This window comes from Pogona vitticeps, chromosome 15, assembly GCF_051106095.1.
Source record: "Pogona vitticeps strain Pit_001003342236 chromosome 15, PviZW2.1, whole genome shotgun sequence".
Classification (NCBI taxonomy): Eukaryota; Metazoa; Chordata; class Lepidosauria; order Squamata; family Agamidae; genus Pogona; species Pogona vitticeps.
This window is the reverse complement of record NC_135797.1, coordinates 11706200-11724008: the sequence shown is the minus strand read 5'-3', so window position 1 is coordinate 11724008 and position 17809 is coordinate 11706200. Positions and strand designations below refer to the sequence as shown.

Sequence of the window (17809 nt, the reverse complement as noted above, 5' to 3'; positions counted from 1 at the left end):
CTAAAAGTCACCCCCCCAAAAAAAAAAGTCTTCGGTTTCAGGGCCGGCTCTCGGGCAGGGAGAGGGCATGATTTTTTTCGCATCCTTCCAGCTGAAAACAACAAACCAAAAATTCAATCTGCCTCCCTTTTCACCCAGGGTGGGCCCTGGGAAGCTGGTCCTTGAATGCAAAAATGCAGAATTGCCCCCCCCCCGCCTAGGTAGCCTCACGGCTTCTACCTTGGGCTGAAAGGATTTGGAAACGGTGGCCCAGCAGAGAAACACCAGGGGCGAAAGCCTTTGCCGTTCCCCTCCGGGACTTGGCGCCTGTATAACTCTTGTCGTTTGGCGAGCTGAACGCCCCCCCCTTGCTGCAAAAATAAAAATGGGGTTCCGTGCTAGCAGAAGCAGAGCGGGGCCCTTCCCTTCCACGGTCCGGCGGCTAAAGAGAAACCCTGTGCGGAATGGACGGGAAGCTCTCCCTGTTGAATTGACGGGCGGCACGCTTCGGTTGTCAAAAAGTCCCTGTTCTTGTACTGAAGGCTGTGTTTGTGTGTGTGTGTGTGTGTGTGCAGAAAACCCAGGTAGTGGCTGACCACCCCCACCCCCCCGCTCGCCTCTGCTAGAGAGCGCCCTCATCCTTGACGCACCTCTCCGCCTTGCCAAAAAAGTCCTCCTCCCCCCCCCCACATCGCAAGGAAAAAAGGGGGGGCTGGATGATGATGAAAAGTGAACAGAGAGGCTTGGAGTGGATTCTGTATTCCCTTCTGTTCCTCCAGCTTGTGGGACAGGATTAGGCACGGGGGGGGGGGAGAGATGGAGATCCAGATGTTGCGAGATTATACAACGTCTCCTCATTGTGATCCTGTGCCCGGCTGGGGCTGATGCGATGCGGCCGCCGACATCAGCTGTTTAAGCAAAACTTGGACCGAGGGCTGAATGTTAAAATGGGAAGATCTGGTGATGGTGGGGGGAGTGAGGGGGGGGTGAATGGATGCTTCCTCTTTCTCCTCTATGCTATGAGAAAAGGATTCGGTGGGTTGGCCAAAAATAAAATAAAAATAAAAATACACACACAGAAAGCTCCCACCAGAGTTTCATAGTTTTTTAATAAATTTAAGAACAGACCTTGTCCAAACCCTGTTCTCTCCCTCCCTCCCCCTCTTTTCTCCCCCCACCCCACCCCACCCCACCCCGCAAAGTGGCAGCAGCTAAAACAGGACCGAGGGTTAGGAGTCGTAATCCTCCTCTTCATCATCCTCCCGGCCCGGCCCGAGGGGGGCAGGTGGAGGGGCCGCCGGCATGGCCCCCGCCGGGGCAGAGACGGGAATCGGGATGGCAGAAACCGGGGGGGAGGTGAAGTGTAAATACGGCGCTGGCGCACTGGAGGGGGGGGGAAGAAAAAAAACATGGAGAGAGAGATCAGGATGGGGAGGAATTGCTGAGGTGGGGGGGCGTGGAGGCCCCCAGCTTTTTGACCTGCTCCAAGGGTCTACTCAGGAGCAACTCAGAAAGGGAAACAGTCCAGGATAAGATCCTGTGGACGGACTTAAGGGCAGCTCTACACAGCCATGATGGCGAAGCATCTCTTCCCCCCCCACGACCCTGAGTCCCCCATCCACCCCCCCCAAAAATAATGTATTTTAGTTATTTTTAAATCATAAGGAAGCAAAGGGCGGCGAATAAAAAAATATGTCACGACTACAGCCAGGAACTACTTTTGGGGCCTTGGCATGGCAGTTGTAACTAATTCCTTTTTAAAAAAGGGAACTTCCCCTCCATGCGGTTTTTGTCTCCCATGCCAGGAGGAGTTCCTTTAAAAGTGACTCAAAAGAAATTGAATTAAATGGTGAGGACGGACACTGGGAAAAAAAAAACACACACACACAGCTCTGGGGGTGGTTAATTACTTGGGTGGGGGCTGTCACTACAGTTACTTTTTCTAATGTAATGTTTAGTGCTCTGCCCACCAGCAAGCGGCCAGGGAGCTTCTCCGCATGCCCTGAGCTAAGCTCGCTCACAATGCAGACGGGAAGGCCTGAAATTATCAGGCATGGACGGCACTCCAATATAACCCCTCTAAACAGTGTAAAATCATCCATGTACGTGTGGTTTTTTAAATGCCTAAAGCAGACGAAGGAGATGCCATAATTTGGAGCACGCTTAATCCTCTATGCTCTAGAAAACCTGATTCAAATTCAGATTTCTATTTTAAAAGAAATACAGTGGTGCCTCGCTTAACGATTTTAATTGGTTCCAAAAAAAACATCGCTATGGGAAAACATCGCTAAGCGAAACACGTTTTCCCATAGAGATACATTGAAAACTGGATAATCCGTTCCAATAGGAATGGATTGCTGTGCTTAAGCGAAAATCGCTATAGGAAACATCGCTAAGCGATATAATGTTTCCCCATTGGAATGCATTGAAGACTGTTCAATGCATTTCAATGGTTTTGCGATGTCTGTTTTCGCTATTTTTAAAGTGTCTTAAAATGTTCAAAAACTGTTTTAAATGCGTGGAATCGTTAGTGCACCTTCTAAACTGTGTGCAAACTTAATTTGGCTTTGTTCTGAGTCTTCGTTAATTTTTGGTGAATTTTCCCCCCCATTGAAATGCATTGAACCCAAGTTTGACAGCTGTCAAACGGGCACTTTAATGCATTCCAATGGGGGAGAAAACAATTCACCAAAAATTAACGAAGACTCAGAAACTGTTTTAAATGCTTGGATTCGTTAGAGCACCTTGTAAAACGTGTGCAAACTTAATTTGGCTTTGTTCTGAGTCTTCGTTAATTTTTGGTGAGGGCCCAAGGCAGGGAACAATTTTGTTTTTGTAAACGTTACTTATGGGAGACGGAAAGACAGTGGTTTTCAAGAGCGTGACTTCAACAAGGTGGGTGTGATAGACAGCGGGTTGTGGGGACGTTGAAATGGCTGGGTGGGAATAGACCCCCCCCCAGCGACTCACCTGCTAGACTTTCTGCAATAGTTACTTGGCCATCTGTTCAAGAAGTCTGGAAGTTCCCTTGATTGAAATGGGCTTACTCTAGCTGTAACGTAACGCGCTAAAGTAAAGTCACAACTAGAGTAGGCTCCTTTGAATCAATGGCGCTTAAAAGAGGAGGGGACCCACCAAACCCCTTTGGCTCAAATAGGCCACCTCTAGTGCAATCGACTACGGGAAAATAGGATTTTGGCCAATGTGTTGAATGTTTCTCCTTTTAAACAGCAACACCTTGATTTTTCGATTTCGTAATGCTGAAGGCTGACAATTTCATTTTCAGTTGCCTTATTTCGAGCTTCGTAGAAAACGACGTGTGTGTGTGTGTGTGTGTGTGTGTGTGTGTGTGTGTGTGTGTGTGTGTGTGTGTGTCTCCTGACTCTACAATTCTATGATGATAGAAAAATGATATTTTAAAAAATTCTTACGTAGAAAGATGCGTGGCGGGCCGGACTGGGGGAGCCGTCTGGGACATTTCCTCCTCCCCGTTGCTCTCGCTGTCTTCAGAATCATCCTACACAAAGCAGAAAACATTTAGCACACAGCCGTCTTCGTTCCTGCTAAGGGTTGGTTCTGCTGGCACGTCAGCGCCCACCGCCAGCCACAGACTGCCAGGGACGATTCATAGAATCATGCGGTCGGAAGGGGCTTGTGAGGCCATCCAGTCCAACCCCCTGGCCAAGGCAGGAATCCAAAAGCAAAGTAGATCTAACAGAGGGTGGTCCAATTTTCTCTTGAAGGCCTCCAGCATTGGAGCGCTCGCCACCTCCCAAGGGCTATCGATCTGAAGAGAGCTATCGATCTATGATTCTCAGGACTGCACCAAACCTACAAATCCAACCATTCCTTAGAGTAGACCCATTACAGTAAAAGAGAGAGAGAGAGAGAGCATGCACAAGATTGGGGCAACAAATTAATTCTATAAAGTTAGCTTAAAAGCTCTGCACTGTATCGAGGGCTGGTGCATTCTCTGATGGGCAGATGCAAACTAGATTCCCCAGGACGGAGTACGAAGGGGCATAATGAGGAATTTAAAGGACATTGTTCAAAATATCAGTGCTGGGGGTGGAGGTGAGAATTGGTAGAGATGTTGGCTCTAGAGCCCCTCCTGACCGCCCCCCCCCCAGCGTTCTGAGGATGCTTGATTGGGACCCGAAGCTCCTAACCCTTCGGATCAACCCTGCCTCCAAGCGGGCGCCTGCCAAAGGGGGCAGGGCTTGGAACCGCAGAACAGAGGAGGCAGGGCTCGGAACTGTTGGACGTGTGGACGAACCAGCACGAACCAACGAACCAATAGTCGGTGCCCATCTCTTATCAGAACAGACCGGTTGATTTGGGCAGTGGTGGCGTTGACAGCCTCTTCCGACAGGTGAGAACCAGGAAGGACAAGCACTTTCGCTTCACGATAGACCACGGTGTCTCTGCCCTCACACCTCACACACCTCTTGTTCGGAGTCCGTGCCCGACTGCTTCGGATCCCGCCCTTTGCCTGCCGTGCCGCCGTTCTTGCGCCCGCTGCCCGGCTTCCGGCCCCTGAGCCAGAGAGAAAAAAGCAGAGATGAGTAAAAAACCAGGAGAATCCTTTGCCAGGACCGAAGAATCTGTCGGAAACTTGCATTTCTGGCCCTGGAAACCTCCAGAAAGCGTTGGGTACTTTAAAAACAACAACAAGATACCTTTTTAAAAAATGATATTTTTTTCCAAAACCACACATCAGCCACAGAGAGAGCGTGACCTAAAAAACATCATCACCGCAGCACGGGTTGGAAAGGCTGGCAGGCGTTGGCCGGAGAATCTCCGCCTCTATTTACTGAACTGCTCTCCTCCCTCAAGCTTGGGGTCGCAAACACCGTTTCCTCTACCCTCTTTTATTTTTCTCATCCCTGTCGCCCTTTTTTCCTGAACAAGCAAGCAGCACAGAGGCTACTGCGGTTTAGCCTGCAGCGCCACCCATGTCCCTATGGGGTGATACCATCCTTCAAATAGCCTGATCATCATCATCATCTAAGGTCTGCGCCCCCACCCCCTTCCCCACGGTTTCCCTTACCTCCTGGACACTTTCTCCCCCTCCATGTGGTTGTCTTCCGCATCTCCCTGCATATCCGGCACGGAGGCCACTAAGTCCTTCAGGAAATCAAACTGCTGCTCCAGCTCAATGCACTGTTTCCTGTAAAGCCAGACCACAGGGTTGGCATACATGTTCAGAAACACCGCCCGCCAGGGTTGTAGAGGAGAAGAGAGAAAATCTCCTGCCGAAAGCCACCGTTTCAGGTCCGATTCCCTCCCGGCCTCACCAGCAGATGCAAGAAAGTTCATCCGGTGTTTGTTTGTGTGGGTTTTTTTAACAGCAATGTAATTTTTTTTTTACCAGTACCAATTCTGCATGGCAAAGGATGCAAGAACCAAATTCGTACGCCAATCTCTCTGGCTCCAAAATGCAAAGATGCCAGGGATGGAAACGAGGGCCTCCTGCCCAGCGGCTCCGCCCACCCGCTTGCCCCCCCAAGGAGCAAAACCTCCTCGGACCCTCCGAAGGCGCCAAAAAGCAAAGGAAGATGGTGGACTTCAAATAGGCTTGATTGAAAAAGAAAGAGAGGAAACTGGCTTATAATAAGTCAAACCTCCTTCCTTCCTTCCCCCTTCCGGCCTCTCCCAGAAGCACCCCACTGCTGAAAGAGGCTCGGAAGTGTTATTTTTTTGGAATTCTCACAATTCCAAATGCATTCCTATTGGGGAAAAATTCACCGGTAAGTGAAGATTCCCCCATCCAGCTGCCATTTTCGCTGCCCGGTAAGCGAGGGCAGGGCACGAAAACGCTGCGGGCGGCCACTTTCTGCACCTGGCTGCCATTTTGGAACCACTGATCAGCTGTTTTCTAAACATCGCAATGCATCGAAACGCTTACCGATCATCGCAATGCGATGTTTAGCCTATCTATCATTAGCGATCGCAAAAAACATGTCGCTATGCGGATTGGTCGTTAAATGGTGCGCTCGTTAAGCAAGGCACCACTGCACTTAAATATGAGGAGCAGAAGCAGTCCGGGATTTGACACGGCCCGTTGATCCCTTCAAATCATGACTGCCCCCCACGGACGGCCGAGATTTAGGGGTCCTTGCTGGCCCTGCCCGGAGACGCAGGGGACCGACCTGCCAAACGTTCTCCATGGAGCCTGCAGGCCCGGCTGTTCGGCTTCCGGCCTCAGCGCAACCCAACCCTCAGCACCAGCGCAGGGGATACTCACAAGTGGGACGTTGTCATTGTCTTGGCGTTTCTGGACTGCGTCACGTGGCAGGCATTTTTCAGCAGCGATTCTAGAAAGAGTTCCAGGGCACGAGCTTTTGTTTTGGAGTCAGAGTTAAGGCGTGCCGGGATAGGACCCACCCACAAAGATGGGGCAATTTGTCATTTTCCTAAAATGCCCAGAAACCGATCCTCAACATATGACGACTTACGGCAACCCCTTTTTTCAGAGTGTTCCAGGGAGAGAATACAGTGGTGCCTCACACGACGTTTTGAATGGGGGAATTTCGCTGCACGATGATCGGTTCCCTGTTTCAGGAACTGATTTTCGCTTCCCGACGATCAAAACAGCTGATCGTCGGGTTTTCAAAACGGCCGCCGGGTGCTCAAAATGGCTCCCCGCTGTGTTCAGGAGCCATTTTTCGCTCCACAGGCATCCGAAAATGGCCGCCCCTATGGAGGATCATCGATGGACGGTGAGTTCTTAGCCAACTGGAACGCATTAACCAGGTTTTAATGCGTTTCAATGGCTTTTTAATTTTCGCTTTACGACGTTTTCGTTCTACAGCAATTTCGCTGGAACGAATTAACGTCGTAATGCGAGGCACCACTGTACTCAGAGGTGATTAACCAGCCCCTTCTTCTGGGGGCTGCTGGCCCAAGGCCACCCAGGCTGGCTTTTCTCCCGGGAGGCCAGCCCCGTAGAGAATCAAGCTCCCAACCTCTGGCTCTGCAGACAAAGACCTCAACCACTGAGCGATCTACTAGTAATTTATGCAAGCCGAAGTGAACCCGTCTAAGCCAAGGCAGCAAATTACCCCTAATTATTTAAGTGCCAATTGCATTCTGGAAGGCACTAAGGAACACCATCACGATCCTGCAATTAGTGGCAATTTGCTGCCATGACTTACACGGTTTCATTTAGGCCCATGTAAATTGCCCACTGGATTTGGGCCACTGTTTCTTATTTCCTGCAGGGAAACCCATTTTAAATTGGGAGGACAGAATTCCCCTGGTTTTCGCTTTTTCGGCGCACAGTATGCCATTCAGTCGCACAGCGCATCCACACGAGCACGAAGCTCTTGGTTTCCAAGGAAGAAAGGATTTGGGCTGAGAGAGGCTCCGGAAAGCACCAGGGACACTTTATAACTCCTGGGGAACCACGGCCAGAAAGACTGGATCTTGGGGTGGAACCGTTACAACTCTCTCCGAGCAATCCATGTGACATTTCACAGACCCATCCCTTCGGTGTGGGTTTCCCCGTGAGAGGAGGGAAACCTCGGCCAGCCGGGAAGGAGGATACAGATGATCACAGGAACGGCTGCAGCCACTTTGCCGATTTCCTCGTCCGTCTGCATGATCTTCTTAATTCGAGCCTGCCACAAAAATGAGGAGGGGGACGAGAGAGGCCGGGTATTGGAGACAGTTCATATTTGCTATTTTATCTACGAATTTATACAGAAGCTTTCAAGTAAAGTCCTTTTCTGGCCTAGGACCGCGTCCCACTCCTGCGCTAACCACTAGACGCCCGTCTATTCCTTCCTTCCTTCCTTCCTTCCTATCCATAATCAGCTCCTTCCTTCCTTTCTTCCTTCCTCTTATCCATCATCAGCTCCTTCCTTCCTTCCTCTTATCTGTCATCAGTGCCTTCCTTCCTTCCTCTTATCCATCATCAGCTCCTTCCCTTCTTCCTTCCTTCCTCTTATCCATCATCGGTGCCTTCCTTCCTTCCTCTTATCCATCATCAGCTCCTTCTTCCTACCTCTTATCCATAAGCTCCTTCCTTTCTTCCTTCCTTCCTTCCTCTTATCCATCATCAGCGCCTTCCTTCCTTCCTCTTATCTGTCATCAGTGCCTTCCTTCCTTCCTCTTATCCATCATCAGCTCCTTCCCTTCTTCCTTCCTTCCTCTTATCCATCATCGGTGCCTTCCTTCCTTCCTCTTATCCATCATCAGCTCCTTCTTCCTACCTCTTATCCATAAGCTCCTTCCTTTCTTCCTTCCTTCCTTCCTCTTATCCATCATCAGTGCCTTCCTTCCTTCCTCTTATCCATCATCAGCTCCTTCCTTCCTTCCTCTTATCCGTCATCAGCTCCTTCCTTCCTTCCTTTCTCAAACACACACACTTCTCTCCCACTAATAAAAGCCCATGAATGAACCCTTGGGAAATTATCCTGCCTGACCCACTACCAACCCACCAGGCTACTGTATTGGGGTGACAAGGCGCTGTTTGCAATTCTTCCCAAAACAAACAAACAAACCAATACAGGATAGCAAAACAAAGCCGTGTAGAACAGGAAGCACCGGAGTATCAAACTGGATATAGATAAATGGCTACAAAATTTAGCAATCGACACAAACTGAAATATATATATACAGTACATGCGTTTGTGTAGAAGGATAATCATGGGCCATCAACCCCGATTCCTAGTCTGCCCCTAGAGCCCATATTGTTGGTCCAGCAATATCTCCATGGTTTAGGGGGGAAGGGAAGACGGTGTCCCGGCCCTTCTGCATGGGCATGAACCCTGACCCCCCATAAAAAGGAGATTTAATACACTCATGCCTTTTTGTGTTTTAAAGGAAAGTGACCAGAATACACTGCCATTTATTTTTATTCACCCGTAGATGTGCCTCTAGATTCGGGTACCCTCCACCTTTGGGAGCCCCCCCCCCCCAAAAGTCCCAACTTAGTGACAGGCCTGATCTATCATAAACTGGGGTGCAAATGGATCTCAGGTGTGTATGAAGGGGGGGCCATCGGTGGAGACAGGCAGGCAGGCAGGGCTGGATTCGTCCCTCCTGCCTTTTCCTGCTGCTTGTGGGTGCATTTGTCTCCGGACTCCAATTCCCAGAATTCCCCAGGCTGCCACTGGGAGTTGTAGTCTCTTTCCCCCCCACACACACACCTTCCTACCTGGGCACACACCTCTAGCCTTCTGATTGGGGGGGGGGTCAGGCACGGTATGTGTGTGTGTGTGTTGTTTCCAATCCTTTTCTGTGGGTCTGCGTGGGCTGGGATCTCAACCCCCCCCCACTTTGCAATTGGGGGGGGAACGAGGAGGGAAAAAGATTTCGGGAGGGGGGTGATGAAAAGGTGTGTGTGGGCTAAGCCCCAGCCTCCCCCCCCAAAGGGGTCAGTGCTTCATCTTTGCGGCGGAGGTGGGGGGGGGACCAGATCTGTTGGGGAGAGAGCTGCCCCCCAAGGGTGTCCTTCTCCCCCCCACCCCTCTCAAACCTTGCTGGGGGGGCCAACATAGGGAAAGGGAAGGCGGGGGGGGAGGGCAAGGAGGGGGGGAGTCCATGGGCACAATAGTCAAGCCATGACTTTTGGGAGGGGTTGGAATGGCCCCCCCGTCCCCAGCTGGATTCCGCAGCTGGGGGCCTCGCGATGCCAGATGTTCAGGCGCTTCTCCCCCATCCCTCCAGCTGTCTCCCCACCCCCACCCTTGGGGGGGGAAGAGGGCCAGGCTGTCATGGGGGGTGGGTGCAAGGGGGGGAGGAAGGGGGGAAGAAGGAGGGGGGAGGAAGGAGGGGGGAAGGAGGGGGGAGGAAGAAGGGGGAGGGAGGGGGGAGGAAGAAGGGGGAGGAAGGGGGGAGGAAGGAGGGGGGGAGGGAGGGGAGGGAGGGGGGGAGGAGGAAGGGGGAGGAAGGGGGGAGGAAGGAGGGGGGAGGGAGGGGAGGGAGGGGGAGGAGGAAGGGGGAGGAAGGGGGGAGGAAGGAGGGGGAGGGAGGGGGGAGGAAGAAGGGAGGGGGTGAGGCTCCCCCTGCCCCCCCTCTTTCCCCCTCCCTCTCTCTTTCTCACCGGGGGGGAAGCGGGCGTTGTATTTCTTCTTCTTGCTCGGCATCTTCTCCTCCTCCTCCTCCTCCTCCGGCTGCCCCCACCCCCCACCCCCAGGCGGGCCTGCACCGAGGCCCCCCCCCACCCCCCAAGACGAGAGAGAGAGAGAGAGAGAGAGAGACCGGCCCGGATCGCCGACCGCGGCAGCCTCGGAAAGGAGCCGCCTCGCCCGGACCCGACGGGTGGCCTCCGCGCGGTCCTAGCGCCGCTCCGGTTCCCGGGAGGGCCGCCGCCGCCGGGCTCATTCATAAAACACGCGCGAAATGCACAGCCTCCTTCCACCCCGCCTCGCTGCCCTGCCTGCTCCCCCCCCCGCTACTGAAATGGACCAGCCTGGAGGGAGGCGAGGGTGCCTCTGAGCCTTGTGCAGAGCGCCTCCCCTTCCCAAGGTTTGCGTGGATTAGGCTTTCATGCCTTTATTATTTATTATTACGTATTATTTTTTTTTCAAAGGCAACGTCTTCTCATCTGTTCCCAAGAGAAGAGAGACAGACACCCTCATAGTCAGGCTCACACCCTCCCCACCTCCCACCACAAATCCCATCTACTCAAGAGCCCCGGGTTCAAGTCCCCGACTCCTGGATCTGTTTCTGAGCAGACCAGACTTTTTTTGGGGGGGGTCCTCGCTTGATTTGTTGCTTTCCTTGCCTGATCACTTGCTTGGGAAAAAAAAAGACAACCCCGCGCCCCCCTTGTGCGGGGAAAACCCCCTTTTCTAAAGCGCCTGCCTTGCTGGACTACAACTCCCGCCATCCTTAGCGATGGCCGTGGGTGGCTGGGCCTTCTGGGAATTGGAGTCCTAAAGGGCGGGAGCCGCCTGCTCAGCAGGGGGAAAAGGTTAGGGCGAGTTTTTATGGACCGCAAGATCCTTCTGAACCCCCCACACACACACACACTTCCGTCCACAAAAACGGACCCCCTCAGACGTGCTTGCCTTGAGATGCGTGTACTGTATGTGTATGTGGGGTTGAGAGACACCTAACGACACCCTCGCCGTGTAGCCCCCCCATGGCATTCTCATCCCAGATTATGTTTGCATTTCAGCCCTATAGACTGTACATATACTTTGCCCCTCAATGAAAATACTTATGGCTTCCTGGTCTTGCAACAGCCCTGCAAGGTAGGCCGGCTGTGATAACAACCCCACAGAGGTGGGTGTGGGGGGGGGACAGAGAGAGATTGAGAGACCTCTTATCTAGGCCTCCGGGGCTGAAAAAAGGGATAATCTTTAAAAAAAACAAATTGGTTTTTCCAACCCAACCCATTCAAAAGGATTAAGCCTCCACCATAGAGCTCTCGGCCTAGACCGACGCCGCCCCCCCTTTAAGACGCCTTCCGGTTGGAAACGGCCCGCTCTTCCGGCGCCGTCGGAAACCACCGAGTTGAGGGCGTCCTAGAACGGCCGACACACGGAGAGAGAGGGCCCTCAAAATGGCGGGCCGCCCTTTCACAACCGGAAGCGACGCGCCGAAAGGGGGGGGGGAAACCCCGCTCCGACCGTTACGCACGCGCGAGAGGAGCGCCTCGCTCCCAAAACGGCTCTTTAAAAAAAAAAGGAAATAAAAGGTTTCAGGGGCCCCCTCCCCTCCCCAAAATCCTCCTTCCGGTTCCATTCCCTTTCAGAAAGCCCTCCTCCTGACGTCATTTCCGGGTGGTCCTCCAGGGCCACGCCCTTTCCCCCCTGGGCGGTTGGTACGGTAACGGAGGAGGAAGAGGAGGAGGGCGGGGGGGGGAGGTCGAGGAGGAAGAAGAGGAGGAGGAGGAAGGGGGAGGGGAAATGGAGCTGGGCGGCATTTGCATATGCAAATGACCCCCGGGGGGGCTTTCAGGGGGCAAGATGTAATCAAGGTGGGGGGGTAGGGGGTTTGTATTAACCTGTATTATCCCGCTTACCGCCTTGCAAGGTAGGCTTAGGGGGGGTTGTGAGGGGGGGGCTGTCAAGACGCCTCCTTCTGAGGGCCGCTCCCCAAAAGGCTTCTCTCTCCCAAGGCGCTAGACTCGAACTCAAGACCCCCGTGGCTTCTTTGAGGGAGTCCGTACATCTCGTGTTTTTTTGGGGGGGGCGTGGGGGCCCTTCCTCTTCTCCTGCTGCCTCCCCCCCCCCACCAGGGTGGCCTTCTCCAGAGAACCCTCCTGCCCTTCTCTTGAGGTGCCCCATGTAGGACAGCTTTCAGGCTCAACCCCCTTGGCTTTCCAGAACAGAAGCTCAGGCTTGGATTATTGTTTCATCTTTCTTTCAGCCCAAGCTCTCCTCACAGATGATGGTTCCACCCCCCCCGTCAGCTTTCGCACCCGTATCCAAGGATCGGGGGGAAAAAACCAGGAGGCTTCTAGGATCGGGGTCTCCCGGGGACACATCCTCCTGACACTTGATGATCTTTTCTAATTCCTTCCAAAGTCGCGACCTCCTTCTTCGGATAACTTGGCCGGAGCCTTCATTCGGAGGATTGAACCCTGGCAGACTTTTCGCGAGGTAGCAATTAATAAAAATAAACCCCCTTTTCATGGAGGGGTTAGACCTGAGCATGAGGAGAGCGACGGGGGAAATATCAGCGTTTGCCAATATATTCTTCTTTTTAGCCCTTGATTCGCACCAGCTCCCAGTCAGAACTAGAGCCGTTTCCTTCACGTGGATGGGCTCCAGGAAGGGGTCCCTTGCAAGTCCCATTAGCTCTAGGCAGCATAGTCGAGGGGGACGGTGCTTGATGGGATTTGTAGTATAACATCTGGAGTGCCACAGACTACCCTCTGTTTCTAGTATCATCACCTCTCATCTAAGGTGCTCCGGCTTTACAGGGTCCTCTGTCTAGCACCAAAACTGTTCGTTGGGCAAAACTGCTCGCATGCAGATGAGGGGAATTACAAACGAAGGTGACCTGGGTGCTGAGTGATTTGCATACAGTTGGCACACTTGGAGGTGTGAATATGTAAATTCATTTAGAACCGTAGGCTTTTTTTTCCCCCTACAGCATGTGCCTAAACCTACTCCTTCCAGCCCTTTTCTCCTGAAAACTATATTTTGCTCAAAATGATTGTACAGGTGCAGATTTGGTTTGTAAACAAAACCCTGCATTTGAAGTGAGCAACGTATGGAACAACCTGTGTGGTTCTTTTGTGTGTGTGCATATGTTTTGTTTTTATTTATTTATTTAATACTGGCCTTCCGCTTTGGCATGTAATGTACGTATTGCCTTCTCTTTAACTTCAAAGCAGTCCTGTCTGGTGACCCAGTAGACAGATTATAATTTGTTGTAGAAGGCCGTATCGGGAGCATGAACGGCCAAGTGGGTGTTTGGACACAAGTGTCAAACCCAAAGATAGCACCCTGTCCTATCAGTATACCCTACTTTTCTGCACTACAGTTTTGACTAAATCAAAAAAGGAAAAGAAAAAAAGGGGGAGCTCCCATCCCGTAGCACGGATCTTGAGTTCCTGCAACTACAATTCTAAATGGGGAAATTTTTCAACTCGTTGGTGTCTTACCGCCTGATTAGTGTAGGCATCCTTCAATCTCGAGAGACTATGGTAACATGCTCTGTATGGAGGTCTTGGAACAGCATCTATTGTGGCTGAGGCCAATTCGGCAGTGACCATCCCTTCCACACTGGAGACAAATACAGTCTGTCCCCTGTCCAGCTCCCTGATTTTGCTGCTTTCAGGACTGCCTCTTTGCCTCGGCCTGCTGGACAAGGGTCTCTTCAAATTGGGAGAGGCCGTGATGCACTGCCTGCCTCCAGGCTAAATGCTCAGATGTTAGGGTTTCCCATCTGTTGAGATCTATTCCTAAGGCCTTCAGATCCCGCTTGCAGATCTCCTTGTATCACAGCTGTGGTCTCCCTCTGGGGCGATTTCCCTGCACTAATTCTCCATACAGACCTTTTGGAAACTGCCTGATAGTTTTTTTTTTAAATGATAAAGTGGGGGGAAAGGAGAGCCACAGAGGGGATGCTTATTGGTGGAAACATGAAATATAACTACATCTCCCTCTACTCGTGCCTGAACTTGAAGGATATGGTTAAGGAAGTGGCAGAATGCTAGTGCGAGCTTGGATGTAGACGGGAGGGAGGGAGGAAGCCTGCCTGCCGGCCTTTTGCCTGTGGTGGGCTTATTGCTTTTGCACTTTTGACCCGCAGGTGTCGAGAGCAACCATGTCGAACCAGCCGGACAATGAGGAGACCAGGAAGGAGGCGGCGTTTGCCGCCGAGCACCTGGCGGCCGAATCCATGGCGGCGGACATGGACCCCTGGGTGGTTTTCGACGCCCGCAAGACTCCGCGGGCGGAATTCGAGGAGTGGCTGCAGACCTACCAGCCGTCGCGCGTTTCTCGGTTCGGTGACCCGGAGCGCAACGCGGAGCCCGTGGGATGGATCGCCGTGTACGGCCCCAGTTTCTGTCCTGACGGCGGCGATGTGGTGGGGCTGCAGGACGACTGGGAGCGGCTGCAGATGAGCGGGCGCCACGTCACCTTTGACACGGTCAGGGAGCTTGCCCTCAACCGGCGCGTGCTGACGGGGAAGTGGCTGATGCACCTGGACAGTGGCTTCAAGGTGGACCATGCCTGGCGTGGGGTGGCTCAAGCAGTGCTGGACGGCCGCATCGGCGTGGCCAAGGTCAGCCCCTGCTGCCCGGACTCGGATCGCAAGCAGGTCATCTGCGTCTACACGGAGGACTTCACCAACGAGGAGCAGGTGCTGGCGGCGGACGCGGTCATCCGCTCCACGGGGGTCAAGTGCCACTTGTCCTACAAGCCCGACGTTTACACTTACCTGGGCATCTACCGCGACAATCGCTGGCATCTCTGCCCGACCATCTATGAAAGCAGGTTTGACCTAGAATGCATCCCTCGGCGCTCCCGTATCATCAACAAAGTCACCAACACGGAGGTGACCTAATGGGCTCTTCTGGACACGTGCCACTTCCGGTGCGGCGTGGTGCTCCTGCGGAGAAGCCTAGGTCCCGGCACGGAACGCTCACTCTCCACTTTTTGTCCCTTAGAGGCCATATGACCTCCTCCGCGCTGGCCAAGAGGACTGTCGTTGCCAACCCCCCCGGCCACCTCGGAAGGAGGTGTTTTTTTTTTTTTTGAGGATTTCTGTATTATTGCAGAAGAGCTTTCTTTCACAGTGCTTCACGGACAATCTTTTCGTTTTAAATGTCTAGCCGAGGCTCGTTCCAGAGAGCCTCTTAACAGGGCTGCTTCTCTGTCTTAGTTTTTCCTTGTGTCTTTTCCTTTTTCATTGTGTGCCGCAATAGCCTGTGATGCTAAGGGAACCAGTTCTCCTGGAATTGCTTTGATAAGTTATGCCCATCTATAGCAGAAAGGCCCCATGTTGGCTGATCAACGGAAAGGCTGCTCAAAGGGAACCCTTAAGTACCACAGTCGCTTCGTTTTTAACTGTCTAACCACACAGAGTTGTTCCTTTGGGATGAATAATCTTTTAACCGGACTCTCTAAGGCTTGTGTGAGTTGCAAAACTTTGTTATAGTCTTGCCCCAGTTGAAATAATCTGAATTTGACTTTATTTGCTTTTATTGGGGGGGGGCAGCATCCCCGAAAATCAATTGCCGCTCCTCCTTTCTTGATCTCTGGACTGCTATAGGAGCAGTCACAATCCTGAGTCTCTCTGTGTGTGATAGTCTTGATGGTGGGGACGCTGGCAAGCTCCTTTTAAAAAGCTGTATTGATTTATAGTTGCAAACCCAAGCAGTCAATGCTTTAGCTGTCACACTTTATAGTTTCCCCGAGTCTCAAAACTGAGTGGCTTTTGTACAACTCCAGCATTTGAACCTTATATTCCTTCTCCGTTATTTAATGGCTGGCTGGCTAGCTCGGTGAGCTGCTGGCCCCTGAGCCAGGGGTCGGGACCTTTGATTCCCTACTGTGCCTTATTGGAGAAGAGCCAGCTAGGATGGTTTGGGCAAGCGACATTGTCCAAGAGCCACACATTCCCCCCCCCCCCAGGAAGGGAAAAGTAAACCGCTTCTACAACACCCTAGACAAGCTTCTCGGACGTCGGAAATCCCTCCGACAGCAGATAATTGTACTGTTCTTCCGCCACACTTCCGTAGTGATAAAACTAACGGGAAAAGTTAGTTCCCCATGTTAGAAGTTCGTTAATGAGTAACGTCATGTTGAATTCTTAATGTGGCCGGCTGGGCTTTCTCCGAGTTACGGTTTGTAAATAAAATAACCATCCCAATCTCTGCATATTTGCATTATCCACTTCCGATTTTCTACACGGTCACCCAGGAAGCGGCTTTTGCTGTCCTGTTGTGGGAATAAAACAATACATGGATTGTGGGTCGAAAGGTTCCTACCTGAGAGATAAAAGCTGTGAGATCTAGGAAATGGGTGTGGGCGGCTCTCTGGAGCCCAAGGGCTGGCCGAATAAGGCTTCCACCGCATGGGTGGGGGCGCACTGCTGTTCTTGGCATTGTAAATTCCCCAGTCATTTAAGCCTGGCTGTAGAGGTGGTGGTTGGCGAACTGAGGACTCACCCCCCCCCTTGGATCAACAGCGGCAACACTTCCGTCCACCGAGCTCTAGGTAGCTTTTACGGCTCTTCCCAGAACGATCCTGAGAGATAGACCAGAGCATCCAGCCGGCCCAAGGTCACCAGTGAATTGCATCGTCCCAGTAGGATTTGAACCCAGGACTTCTGAGCCTTATTCCTAACACTAACCACTGTACCCGTACTGACTTTCATCTTCTTCTCCATCTTTCTAAGTTAAGTTTTCCCGATCTGATCCAAAATTTCCTCAGCCGTTTTGAAGCAGCTAAATACATGTCTTACACCTACCGTTTGAACTGTGTCCGCTTAATGCTCAACTGTGCTGGGGCTGTGTATCCTCTGTGGGTTGAGGACACGATATTCCATAAAAAGAAAGCAGCCTAACGTGAGATGGGGGTTAAAGATAACAAATTCATAATGTGGACAAAAGACAGAATAGATACCAGCCTGAAGCAGCTTTTTAAGATGAAGAATGTGATACGCAAGAAAAACGTAGAATCGACTTCCAGAATGTGCAGTTTGACGTTAATGTATTCTCTGTTCTATTTGGTAACGTAGAAGTGTGGACATAACATAAAAAGGAAGCATTTGAAATTTGGGTTAGCCACTGGATAGGAAAAAAGCAAATGTGTGCTGCTTACCGTATTTGCCGGCGTACAAGATGACTGGGCGTATAAGACGACCCCCCAACATTTCCACTCAAAATGTAGTGTGGACGGCTGTGCTGCAGCGGCTGCCCGGGCCCGCCCTGGAAGTTCATGGCCGGCGAGGAGGAGGGCGAGGAGGGGAAGCAGGCAGCCTGGCGGCAGGCTCTGGCCACTCAGGCATGGCCGGCTCTCCATCCAAACTGACCGCCTGCCTGCCTGCCCTCCTCCCCGGCCGCACTACCAGGCTCAATACTAAGAATCTCCTTGAAAGAATGACCAACGGTAGGAGGAATAGAGAGAAGGCATAAAGACTTACGTAAGAAACTGTAAACAGCAGAAAATTAGAATTCTTCAGTGATGTCACGATGTGGCACAATGTTGTGGTTTTCTGTTCAGGAGATAACACTAAATTAAATTATCCTGTAGTGTGGTGGTTGTGGGGTTAGGCTGGGACTAGGGAGACCCAAGTCTTTTAAAGGGGTTGGCAACTTGTGGCATGCTCAATGTTTGTTGCACTACAGCTCCCATCATCCCCAACCAGCACAGCCAATGGTGAAAGGGCATGGGAGCTGTATCCCCATATC

General features: G+C 52.0%; 2 protein-coding genes across 7 annotated transcripts; one reads left to right on the top strand and one right to left on the bottom strand.

Moving 5' to 3' along the window:
• Positions 1–1069: 1069 nt before the first annotated feature.
• On the bottom strand, positions 1070–10187 carry DRAP1 (DR1 associated protein 1). The gene is made up of 7 exons (XM_078382087.1): positions 10033–10187; positions 7529–7602; positions 6227–6320; positions 5030–5149; positions 4425–4515; positions 3411–3496; positions 1070–1362 (listed from the first exon to the last, which is right to left on the bottom strand). Exons 1-7 carry the CDS (start codon positions 10071–10073, stop codon positions 1209–1211), a joined length of 660 nt encoding a protein of 219 aa, XP_078238213.1. The 5' UTR covers positions 10074–10187; the 3' UTR covers positions 1070–1208.
• Positions 10188–11461: 1274 nt separating this feature from the next.
• On the top strand, positions 11462–16866 carry C15H11orf68 (chromosome 15 C11orf68 homolog). Of its 6 annotated transcripts, none has more exons than XM_072984326.2 (3): positions 11464–11758; positions 12307–12539; positions 14200–16866. In XM_072984326.2, the coding sequence occupies exon 3, from the start codon at positions 14215–14217 to the stop codon at positions 14956–14958; it is 744 nt and encodes a 247-aa protein (XP_072840427.1). In that variant the 5' UTR covers positions 11464–11758; positions 12307–12539; positions 14200–14214; the 3' UTR covers positions 14959–16866. The 6 variants fall into 6 exon arrangements, 5 of the variants coding, with proteins under 5 accessions (XP_078238212.1, XP_072840427.1, XP_072840428.1 ...); XM_072984327.2 differs by lacking the exon at positions 11464–11758 and adding an exon at positions 12863–12983 and having other exon boundaries at positions 11927–12539; XM_072984329.2 differs by lacking the exon at positions 11464–11758 and adding an exon at positions 12846–12983 and having other exon boundaries at positions 11927–12539.
• Positions 16867–17809: the final 943 nt, after the last annotated feature.